This window comes from Leguminivora glycinivorella, chromosome 2 (genome assembly GCF_023078275.1).
Source record: "Leguminivora glycinivorella isolate SPB_JAAS2020 chromosome 2, LegGlyc_1.1, whole genome shotgun sequence".
NCBI lineage: Eukaryota > Metazoa > Arthropoda > Insecta > Lepidoptera > Tortricidae > Leguminivora > Leguminivora glycinivorella.
Window position 1 is genome coordinate 28,814,579 of NC_062972.1, and position 12,304 is coordinate 28,826,882.

At 42.8% G+C, this 12,304-nt stretch overlaps 1 protein-coding gene across 4 annotated transcripts in view; it reads left to right on the top strand.

Moving 5' to 3' along the window:
* Positions 1 to 9,186, top strand: part of LOC125237484 (anoctamin-8) — a 57,018-nt gene extending 47,832 nt beyond the window's left edge. For 3 of the 4 annotated variants that reach the window (XM_048144602.1, XM_048144596.1, XM_048144609.1), the window contains exon 20: positions 1,536 to 1,691. Coding sequence is in view for 3 of the 4 variants with exons in the window: in XM_048144596.1 (XP_048000553.1) it covers positions 1,536 to 1,539 (4 nt within the window). In the remaining variant the exon portion in view is untranslated. Of the gene's footprint in view, positions 1 to 1,535; positions 1,692 to 2,908; positions 3,003 to 3,385; positions 3,515 to 6,606; positions 6,728 to 8,135; positions 8,285 to 9,057 lie in introns of those variants that run through there. The other variant, XM_048144619.1, reaches the window with a different exon arrangement.
* The last annotated feature ends 3,118 nt before the right edge of the window (positions 9,187 to 12,304 follow it).

A 12,304-nucleotide genomic window follows, 5' to 3' on the forward strand; every position in this document is an offset into this window, starting at 1 on the left:
ACAGTCAGCCGAGCAACAGGCCAAGCCTGGTTGAATAACTTAGCTTAAAGTATATAGTCGGAATGTACTCCCACCAGTAGAAACCATCGGAGTAGATCAACATCGGGAAGATACCCGAGATCCCGCCCTTCAGGTCAGACCTGTGAGTGAGTTGAATGAGAATGATTGAATGAATAAGCGTAGAAAATGTAACACAGTCAGCCGAGCAACAGGCCAAGCCTGGTTGAATAACTTAGCTTAGAGTATATAGTCGGAATGTACTCCCACCAGTAGAAACCATCGGAGTAGATCAACATCGGGAAGATACCCGAGATCCCGCCCTTCAGGTCAGACCTGTGAGTGAGTTGAATGGGAATGATTGAATGAATTAGCGTAGAAAATGTAACACTCCCGCCAGCCAAGCAACAGGCGAAGCCTGATTGAATAACTTAGCTTAGAGTGTATAGTCGGAATGTGTACCTGCCAGTAGATATCATCGACAAGATACCCGAGTTACCTTTAAGTCAGACCTGTGAGTGAGTCGAATGGGAATGATTGAATGAATTAGCTTAGAGTAGAGAATGTAACACGCGGGAGTGTTACATTCTCTACTCTAGTCTAGCAGGCACGCCTTCTGAATGACAAAGTCGTAATGTACTTCCACTAGTAGAGACCACCGGAGTAGATCAACATTAGCAAGATACCAGAGATCCCGCCCTTCAGGTCAGACCTGTGAGTTGATGAATGGTTGAACGACTTAGCTTAGACACACCTCGGACACTGGCGATCAAATATATGAAAGAGGCGCGTTCCTAACACACAGTCTAACCTCGTGTAGGTGAACGCGTACTATGCTTGTATGAGTGAGATATGACAGGACGACTGTTCGCGTTTTTGACAGGCGGTAACTGTGAGGTAACCGAGCGGGGGTGGGTGGCGCTTTCAGCGGGGAGCGGGAGTGGCCATACTGTACGATAGTACTCTTTATTATACTGTGGCTTAGAGTAGTCTCCCTAACTCTCCAACGAGACACACGAAACATGACGGAATGTAACACGCTCACGCTCAGCAGCATAAGGTCAATGCTGTGACTTGTCGAAAGTTTGTGTATTATTGAACACCACATGTTTGGTAATGTTAAGCGCAAAATCAACATTGCGCTTCCATTTTAGACCATAAAACTTTGATTTAAAATGCGCATTACTAATTTTATACAACAATAGACACCCCTCTGGAAATGCATTACTAGTCGAACGACAGTACTGTGGCCTGTTTCTCCACAGTGACAATTGTCGCCCGACAGTGACACTTTGCTGTTCATTGCCTGTTCAACAAGGAAATATTGACGCTGAGTAACAATGTTACTTTTTTCAACACAGAAATAGTCACGGAAATGTCAGCGTCAAAACAATTTTGTAAATGTCACTGTGGTGAAAAGGGGCACCGGGTATTTTTGTTTACATATAAGCCCAAATTACAATATTAGCTATCGCATGTATTAGATCAGGCAATGTTTTACAGCAAATTTTTAATTTTGGTTTTATTTTTGTTTTCAGTTAATTTGGTACAAGTAATGCCTGGATCGGTGTGTAGTTAAGGACAATATTTTAACTAATGATCTTATTTTACCTCAATTTCAGTATTCAATTGAAACGCTTGTATTAATTATTTTTTGTTATTATTAATTTGCAATAAATATTTTTAACTACAGACATAGTTTGTTTAGACCCTGAACGTTGAAATACACCCCAAAGTATACAAATCTACGAACAAAGGTAATTTTTAGCTTATATTTTGAATGGTCTTCTTGTGGTTCGAAGTACGTTTTTCTGATCAGGAGTGGCTTCTTTGCTTTTATTTGTCTTTTCCTTTTATTAATAAACTTATTATATTATAATTAAATATTCTTTATTTACTCTACTTTTCCAAATCGCTAATTGTGTATATTTCTTGTTCTTAGCTTTGAACCTCTACTGAAAGTTTTACTAAATTATCTTGACACAAAATTAATATTAACATCTCTGCCCTACTTTTTTTCAAAGCTTATTTTTTGACAGGGCCGCATTATCCCATAATCTAAAGCGTATTCTTGAGATGGCATTTATCTAAACTTATCCCCGAATTTAGAAGTCCTTCAACATACCTATAAATAATATTTGAGTTATGAACATATAATACATCATTTATATTTTCCATTCCGGTATAATCCGGCCCTGTTGTCTAATTGGTGCACGTGAAATATTCTACTACTTACACTCTTTTATGGTTTTATTTAAATTTAAAACTACAATATACCGATACTAATTGTAAAATTTGTTGTTACAATATCAACCGACTTCAAAATATTAGATACAATTTAATCCATGGCTTGCTTTGGTTACTTGATCGAGATTAAACTTTCAGACATATTTTAAGTATTAAAAACACGGGTAACTCACGTTTAATAATCGCTGTGGGCGATCTGTTTCGAATCCATCAAAGATTCTTCAGAAAGGAACGATCCCGGACGGATTCGAAACTTTTTAACATTTGGTTATCATTTTCATTTGATTATAAACAGTAGGTACCTATTTGAAGTCAGTTGAAATTTAACACATTCAGTGCCAGCGTGCTACGCGCTACGAAACTAGCCGATAAGGCGCAGGCCCCGCCAAAGAGACGCGATGAAAGCGAGAGCGAGTATGTAAATCGCTCGCTCTCTCTTTTATTTACACGGGAGCGACTATCCTTTATTCGTTTCTGTCGCTAATAGCTCTTAGCTTACTCGCTTTCAGTGCCTAAAGTATGCAATGGTACGAACTGACAGAGACAGAACAGGGAACCCGACTATCGGGTGACTGGCGCTGAATGTGTTAAGCACTCTTCAAGCTAACCTTTTTCCGAACAAAATGAAAGAAGTATCTAGAGCTGTGTTGACGGCATGTTGTAGGCCCAAGGCGGCGTCCATCGCCGAGCCGCCCGTGATCACGGGCTCGTTGCAGCTGCTCCAAGATGTCAGTCCTACCAAGCCGCTACGTCGAAAGGTAATTATGTATGCGTAGTGATTTGACGACCCCATCGCCCAGGGGTGTTGTTTCGACGATCATTGTCCCGATATTCAGCGAAGAGTCTCGATCTTGAGACTCTCCCCCCTTGGACCCGCGGATCCGGAGCCTAGGTTGGCCCTAGAAATAGACTACGTGACCCCCCTGGGGCCTGGGCCTTTACCACGTGACACCCCTCCCCTGGGCACGAAGCTGGACCCGCGCTTGGAATATGGGGCCGAAAAAAAGTCACGAAAAAAAGAAAAAATATTAACTTTTTTAATAGATTATGTCCTGTACTACAAGTTACAATCTTTTGTGAATTTGACTGCTACTCAAACTTTGTTCGTGACTCCTGGTTAGACGTGGTTCTTGTTTTGCAGGAGGCAACACCAGGCGCTCCATTATCGCTGCTCGGAGTCAGGGGGCTTAGAGATGAGCCACTGCATCGTTCTGCGCACTGCATTCCTCACCCTACGCAGCACCGCCCGTTGGTCAACCCTACACTACAGGTATTGTGACTACAACTATTGTAGGAGGCATCAGCCGTTCCGCTATCGCTGCTAAGAGCCAAGAGGGCTTAGAGATGAGCCACTGCATCGTTCTGCGCACTGCATTCCTCACCCTACGCAGCACCGCCCGTTGGTCAACCCTACACTACAGGTATTGTGACTACAACTATTGTAGGAGGCATCAGCCGTTCCGCTATCGCTGCTAAGAGTCAAGAGGGCTTAGAGATGAGCCACTGCATCGTTCTGCGCACTGCATTCCTCACCCTACGCAGCACCGCCCGTTGGTCAACCCTACACTACAGGTATTGTGACTACAACTATTGTAGGAGGCATCAGCCGTTCCGCTATCGCTGCTAAGAGTCAAGAGGGCTTAGAGATGAGCCACTGCATCGTTCTGCGCACTGCATTCCTCACCCTACGCAGCACCGCCCGTTGGTCAACCCTACACTACAGGTATTGTGACTACAACTATTGTAGGAGGCATCAGCCGTTCCGCTATCGCTGCTAAAAGTCAAGAGGGCTTAGAGATGAGCCACTGCATCGTTCTGCGCACTGCATTCCTCACCCTACGCAGCACCGCCCGTTGGTCAACCCCACGTTACAGGTATTATGACTACAACTATTGTAGGAGGCATCAGCCGTTCCGCTATCGCTGCTAGGAGTCAGAGGGCTAAGAGATGAGCCACTGCATCGTTCTGCGCACTGCATTCCTCACCCTACGCAGCACCGCCCGTTGGTCAACCCTACACTACAGGTATTGTGACTACAACTATTGTAGGAGGCATCAGCCGTTCCGCTATCGCTGCTAAGAGTCAAGAGGGCGTAGAGATGAGCCACTGCATCGTTCTGCGCACTGCATTCCTCACCCTACGCAGCACCGCCCGTTGGTCAACCCTACACTACAGGTATTGTGACTACAACTATTGTAGGAGGCATCAGCCGTTCCGCTATCGCTGCTCAGAGTCAGGGGGCTTAGAGATGAGCCACTGCATCGTTCTGCGCACTGCATTCCTCACCCTACGCAGCACCGCCCGTTGGTCAACCCTACACTACAGGTATTGTGACTACAACTATTGTAGGAGGCATCAGCCGTTCCGCTATCGCTGCTAAGAGTCAAGAGGGCTTAGAGATGAGCCACTGCATCGTTCTGCGCACTGCATTCCTCACCCTACGCAGCACCGCCCGTTGGTCAACCCTACACTACAGGTATTGTGACTACAACTATTGTAGGAGGCATCAGCCGTTCCGCTATCGCTGCTAAGAGTCAAGAGGGCTTAGAGATGAGCCACTGCATCGTTCTGCGCACTGCATTCCTCACCCTACGCAGCACCGCCCGTTGGTCAACCCTACACTACAGGTATTATGACTACAACTATTGTAGGAGGCATCAGCCGTTCCGCTATCGCTGCTAAGAGTCAAGAGGGCTTAGAGATGAGCCACTGCATCGTTCTGCGCACTGCATTCCTCACCCTACGCAGCACCGCCCGTTGGTCAACCCTACACTACAGGTATTGTGACTACAACTATTGTAGGAGGCATCAGCCGTTCCGCTATCGCTGCTAAGAGTCAAGAGGGCTTAGAGATGAGCCACTGCATCGTTCTGCGCACTGCATTCCTCACCCTACGCAGCACCGCCCGTTGGTCAACCCTACACTACAGGTATTGTGACTACAAGTATTGTAGGAGGCATCAGCCGTTCCGCTATCGCTGCTAAGAGTCAAGAGGGCTTAGAGATGAGCCACTGCATCGTTCTGCGCACTGCATTCCTCACCCTACGCAGCACCGCCCGTTGGTCAACCCTACACTACAGGTATTGTGACTACAAGTATTGTAGGAGGCATCAGCCGTTCCGCTATCGCTGCTAAGAGTCAAGAGGGCTTAGAGATGAGCCACTGCATCGTTCTGCGCACTGCATTCCTCACCCTACGCAGCACCGCCCGTTGGTCAACCCTACACTACAGGTATTGTGACTACAAGTATTGTAGGAGGCATCAGCCGTTCCGCTATCGCTGCTAAGAGTCAAGAGGGCTTAGAGATGAGCCACTGCATCGTTCTGCGCACTGCATTCCTCACCCTACGCAGCACCGCCCGTTGGTCAACCCTACACTACAGGTACAGAACTACAATATTAGATAGAAGAATCAAATTCCGCTATCGCTGCTATAGAGTCAAGAGCGTTCAAGATGAGCCACTGCATTGTTCTGCGCACTGTAATTCCTCACCCTATGCTCACCGCTCTTGATTGTTCAACCCTAATTTTTGTATTGTTGCAATTGAATATCACGTAACGAGGCATTTTTTATGTTTTGGTTGACTTCAACTTACAAAAATTGACGCCCGAAAGCTGCAAGCTGCGAGTAAAGACGGACAACTCAGTGGATTTCATTTCCTCACCCTACGCAGCACCGACACGCTAAGTAGATACGTTTGCTTGATCTATGGTATATATGACATCTGTGCTACAGGTATTGTGACTACAACTACAGGCACTTTCATTATCTTAGTCTATACGATTATCCATAGTTATATTATAAATGGGAAAGTGTGTGTGTCTGTTTGGTTGTCCGTCTTTCACGACGCGAATTGACGTGATTTTTATGGAGATTTGTAGATGGTGAGTGACATAGGCTACTTTTTGTCTCCTTCTTAAATCTGCATCAGTAGTTCATCATCATCATCATATCAGTCATAGGACGTCCACTGCTGAACACAGGCCTTCCCTTTGGACCTCCATTTATACCGGTTGGAAGCGACCTGCATCCAGCGTCTTCCTGGGTGGACGTCCTACGCTGCGGTTGCTATATAATTATAGTCCGTCTCCACTAGAGCACTTTTCGACCCCATCGGCCATCTGTTCTGCGTGCAATGTGACCTGGCCATTGCCACTTCAAATTGCTAATCAGTAGTTACTGTTAAGTAAAGTGGAGACCACAAGAATATAAGAACAGAAGGCAAATCCATACGGGGATGACGTGAGCGGTATCTTTTGCCTCCATTCATGCCAATCTTTAGCTATTTTTTTTAGCCTGTATTTCTATTTAAAGTCTCACTGCTGGGCAAAGTTATTATGTATATCGTTTCTTTTTTTCCAGGAGTTGAGTGGGAGCGTGAGTGCGGGAGGGTCAGAGCCCGACCTAAACGCGGTGCCGTCGGCCGCGCCATCTATTGACGCCAGTGCGACATCGAGCGAAGACGACAAGCCTAAGGACAAAGGTAGACCATTATTTTCTCAATTATATGTTTCTTCGTGCATATAAAACTGCCTTCTCACTATTTTATAGGGGCTCAAATTTTTAAGTTTAGGTTAAGTACACTACATAACTATAAGAAATACTTTTTTTATTTTATTTTATTTTATTTATTAAGGTCTGCCAACAGCGGTTACAATAATACATGGTTAGGTATACATGCATTAGCATTTTAAGCTTATTGCACAACTAATTATAGGCAAACACCACTTGTGTAATCTTAAATTAAATTAACATTGAGTAGTTTAAAAAAAAGGAAACTGAAACATGCTGTAATTTTACAATTTGGAAACATAAACTGCACTGAAGTACTTATTACATGCATTGAGACAAGAAAAGAAGATACAATTAGCATAACTACCTATATATCTATAGTGATTTAGTGATTTAGTCCTGGGTGCCAGTCCGAAATCTACTTAAGGAGTCGAAGTATACATCAGAACGGTCACAGTTTTCATTTAACAGTCTACTTAAACGGGGTATTGGGGAATTTTTACCGAGAATAGTTTTGCGAAAAGGGGGGGTTAGGGGTTTGATTGAGGTGCGTGGATATCTGTTTGGGGCTCTGAATCGATTTTTTTCTAATAGTTGGGGGCAATCCATTTTATTTCTCAATAGCTTGTATATAAACGATAAGTCTAAACTATCCTGGCGTTGTGACGCAAAGTGCGGTCGCCAAACTACGCTAATAGAATGTTGTGCTTTTTTTTTCATCTTAGCTTTGAAAGAAGGAGGCCTTTTTTCATCAGTGAAACACAATAGGCAATTTGTAATTTACATATTACTACGTAGTAAGGTACAGCGGGACAAATCTCGACCGGGGGGCAAATGTAACTGGTCCATTTTTTCATATTTACAACGTATGCATTATTAAATTGAGTGTCCACCGGTTATATGCTAGGCGTGTTCGGTGGATGCATGTAGAACTCAACATCATAGTGTAATAATGGAAAAATAAATCAGTTACAATTGCCTCCCAGTTGAGATTTGCCCCACTGTACCTTACTTTACTTTGTGCAATAGATGCTTTGTTTTTATTATTTTTCTCTTCTCTCTCTTCTCAGCATATTTGCTTCCACTGCTGAACATAAGCCTCTTTCATGGATTTCCATTCTGTTCTATAAGGCCCTGCCGTCTTTTTGATATGGTCCGACCATCTGGCTCGTGGTTTCCCGTCACCTCGGCTTCCCAGTCTAGGTCTCCACAGCAATACTTGCCGGCCCCATCGATCGTCATCCCTGCGACAAATATGACCGGCCCATTCCCACTTGAGTTGCGCAATCCCCTTAGCGATGTCGGTAACTTTCTTGCGTTGGCGAATATCCTCATTTCGGATTATTATTTTTATTAACCATAATCTCATTTACTTGTAGGTCGATCACGAGCCAAAGCGTTGCTAGTGAAGCGCGTACGCTCCGTGGCAGTATTCTCACTGGGCCTGCGGAAGGCGCGCGAGGCTGCGGCCGAAAAACTTGGATCTGCGAGCAATGTACCCGCGGTCACGCCCGACAAATATGGCTTGGTAAGTACTGTTATTTTACCTGTAGAATAATTCTGGCCGTATAATTTAGATTACTTTGTCACATTATTAAATTAAAACAAGACTTAGGGTCGGTTGCACCAAACCGTCTGTCACCGTGAAAGCGTTCGTTAAATTTTATTGTATGGGAAGTTCCATAGACGTCTGCTGCGTGACGATGATGTGTCTGTCAAATGCGGTTGATGCAACTGACCCTTAATCGCGTAAAACTTACGTTTATATTTAACCCGACGTTTCGGACATGACATTACGTCCGTGGTCACGGGTAGACTGGCTTTTACTTTGACATTTCCTCAAAGACTGTGGCTGCAATATCGAGCCAAAGTATTGTCGCTGAAACACATGCGCATAGTAGTATCCATTCACATTGGGTATCATGCACCTGCTTGGTGGGTAAAATCATGCACCTGCGAGCAATGTATCTGCGAAAACACCCCCGTAAATTATAGGCACTTTGATAGGTTCGTTTGTGTTCACAAAGAGACAAGGAACTGTTGTTGACTAAGGGCCGGTTGCATCAAACGGTCTGTCTCCGTTAAAGCGTTCGCAAAATTTTATTGTATGGGAAGTTCCATAGACGTCTGCTGCGTGACGATGATGTGTCTGTCAAATGTGGTTGATGCAACTGGCCCTAAAGTACCTATTGTTATCGAAGCGCGTACGCTCCGCAGCATTTTTTTTAAGCGGCTGCCAAAAAAAACATATGCCTGCAACCAATGTAAATCAACGTCTTGATAATTTTACGTATTTTTCAGGGTGCTGCGGCCCCGATGCTCGGCGGAGAGCTGTCACTCATCCCTATCGAACAACTCATTCAAGTCGACGACGTCAGGCGTCCCACGTAGACACACTGGTTGAACGTTTGTCATTGGGAAAAGGTAGCGAATCGTTACAATGTCGATATTGTCGATGTTTCAGGAAAATAATGATGTACAGTCAACCAATTGGAACCCTAGGCCACTGTAGAACTATGTCATAGTGACGTTATAAATCAGATTGTAAGAAATCTTTTACTGCTTGTCATTGTGACATGGTTGTAGAGTGGCCTAGGGTTCCAATTGGTTGACTGTACAGTCTAATTAAAAAGAGTGGAAAAAGTGGCAACATCGTAGTGTCGTCCCATTTTATCACACATATTGATTTGAAAGGGATGACACTACTCTACTCTTTTTGGTCAGACTGGAGGGTATCACTGTATGTGAACATCCCTATACAATTTGGATTTTATTTTTATTCATTGTTTGTTATGATTGGTGTATTCAACTACCGGTAGATAAGATGATTGAACCTAAAGGGAAAATAAAGAAATTTCGTTTTCTCTCAAATAGGTAATAGTCAAATCGTAATGGAATGGGGACCTGTTCACAGATGTAGTACGAAAAGAGTTTCCTTCATATTCTTACGGAAACTTACGAACGTGTCATGCTATTTCAGTCAGTCTCAGTACAAGATGTACTGACACTGTTTGATCTAGCATGACAAATACGAACGTTTCCGGAAAAATACGAAGAGAAATCGTTTCGCACTACACCTGTACACCAACCACACATTTTAGTTCTAAAGTACATAATAAAAATACGTGTTGTTTGTCTGATCTTTGACGTAAATGCGATACTGATAAGATTATTGTTTTCCAAAAATAATGATGTTACTGTTACCTATCATTAAACTTCTTAAGAAGGAAAAAAACAGCCTGTGTTTTGACATAGCTCTCGCAATTTACAAACAAAATATGCTTAGAAGTTATTTTTGGGAAATCAGTATTTTTGACAATTTTGAGTATTAATTACTATATCTGTTGACAACGTGCCCTAACTGGCCCCGTAGCCGAATGAAACGAAAGCGATACGCCGCTGGCTCTGTCGCGCCAATACGCAAGCGCGATAGAGATAGATATCTACTAGCGCTTCGTTTCGTGAGCGTTTCGTGAGCGATTGTGCCATTCGGCTAGCCACCCTGGTGTTACCAAATATCAAATGAGTATACGCATTCATTCCGTTCTTAGCGATTTCAATTCATACTTAACGCTTGTAACACTTTTATGTGTAAATGGCAAAGTGTACTAAAGTAAGGGTGCTACGCACAAAGAATTAAGCTAGGAACATACTACGCGGACGTCCGTCGTAAATCGACCGCGACCGCGACCGATCAGTGTGCACGGAACAAAACATCCAGCGAGCCAGATTTCGATCGGACGTCCATGCGCTCAAGGCCACGTCCACGTCCGTCGACCGATAGTTTGCACGGTTATGCGTAATTTCATTGTCCAGATTCCCGTCCGCGGTCGATTTACGACGGACGTCCGCGTAGTATGTTCCTAGCTTTAAAGTTCATTATCTCACCATTTTCTATCTCTATTACTCGCATGTTATTGTATTGCTGGCTCACTCGTAAGATATCGGCGTCATAAGCGAGACAACAATAGAAGTTGCACGCGTGCGATAGAGAGAGGAAATGGCGGGTCAATGTACGACTTTCTTCTTGTTTAACGTCCTTATTTTACATGTAGTAACACCGCAACCATAGATATAATAAAAAATAGACTACTTTAGACTATTGTTAGAATTTTGTATGTAATGTCGACTAGGGGATGCTATGGAACCAATGAATATTTAATTTATGTTAGTCGTCAGATATAATGTTTGGTCAGTATTTAAAATTGTGAAAACCTTCTTTTAAAAATGTTCGATTTTAGTTCCATGGGCTTCTGCAAATATGATCCAAAAATAAATATGTATTGTATTGTTCTGTATAAAAATACGTTGTCATATATCACTGAAGAAACATTTTATATGGAAGAACACAAATTTTGTTTGTTATGAGCTTTACTTTGTGAAATATTAATTTATCAAATTGAGTATTTGATATAATCGTTATGTTACGTAGGGCAAACTAATGACTCGAATAAAATTCTATGAACCGACGAAGTTCATAGCGAGTCGTCCTTGTCACTTTTTGAGCGAAGGAGCAAGTAAACGAATGGATATGTTAACTAAACTGTAATAACTAAATGACTCCGAGCTGAACTAGTGAATTAAGTAGAAAACATTAGCTGAAGGCCGTTTTCACATTATCTGATCCGATATCGGATGTCGGAAGGATTTCAATGGAAAAAATACCAAGATGGCGCCTGTAATGTATGGGATATCGGTCCGACATCCGATATCGGATCGGATAATGTGAAAACGGACGAAGTGTCATTCGTGAACTACTCGTGTGTAACTCCTACATGATAATGACATGTTTGTCTTGAAAGGGCAATCAGTGGTTAGTTTACCCTAGTTGAGTCATTTTAGTATTGATATGGATTTGGCACTTTTGAGTCTACGTTTACGATCTCTGTAAGTGTAGTTGAAAATACTTTGTTAAGGGTCAAAATTTGTAAGAATTGAGTATATAACAACCAAAGAGGATCGAGTATTATAGAGAGTTACTGTCGAAGTAAAATGTGTAACCACAGTGCCATAGACTGCCATCTCTTGACACAGGCTTAAAACTTTTGAACCTTAGTTTTGACAATTTGGCCCATATTCTTAGCTCGATATACTGTGTTAAAATGTCAAATATTAATATTAGCGCCATCTAGCTGAGCGTACCCCAAAGGTGTAATGCCATCTAGGCCACCGTACCTTTTTCTGTATGGTACTGAGGTACGTTTTTTTCTTAGACTTTATCTGTCTATACGGAGTTATATGTCTTTGATAACAACTAAAAAATTACAGTCGCTTGAAAACATGTCGAGTTCTTAAAGTGGCTCCAAAGTATCGAATCCACCACCACTACTCATTTTCGAAGCATTTATTACATTTTTGAATGTATTTTTAAATGTTACATGTTCTTTGCAATCGTCGCGTCGTATAGCAACTGAAGCAATCGACAATAACTTTGTGTTTGTTCATTTGGGTGCATGTTCAATTCCTACACAGCTAGACACTTGTTAGTATAGTTTAGTTTACATTTAGTCACGTTATGCTCAGGTTTTGAAAGTAATCTTAGAGTTAC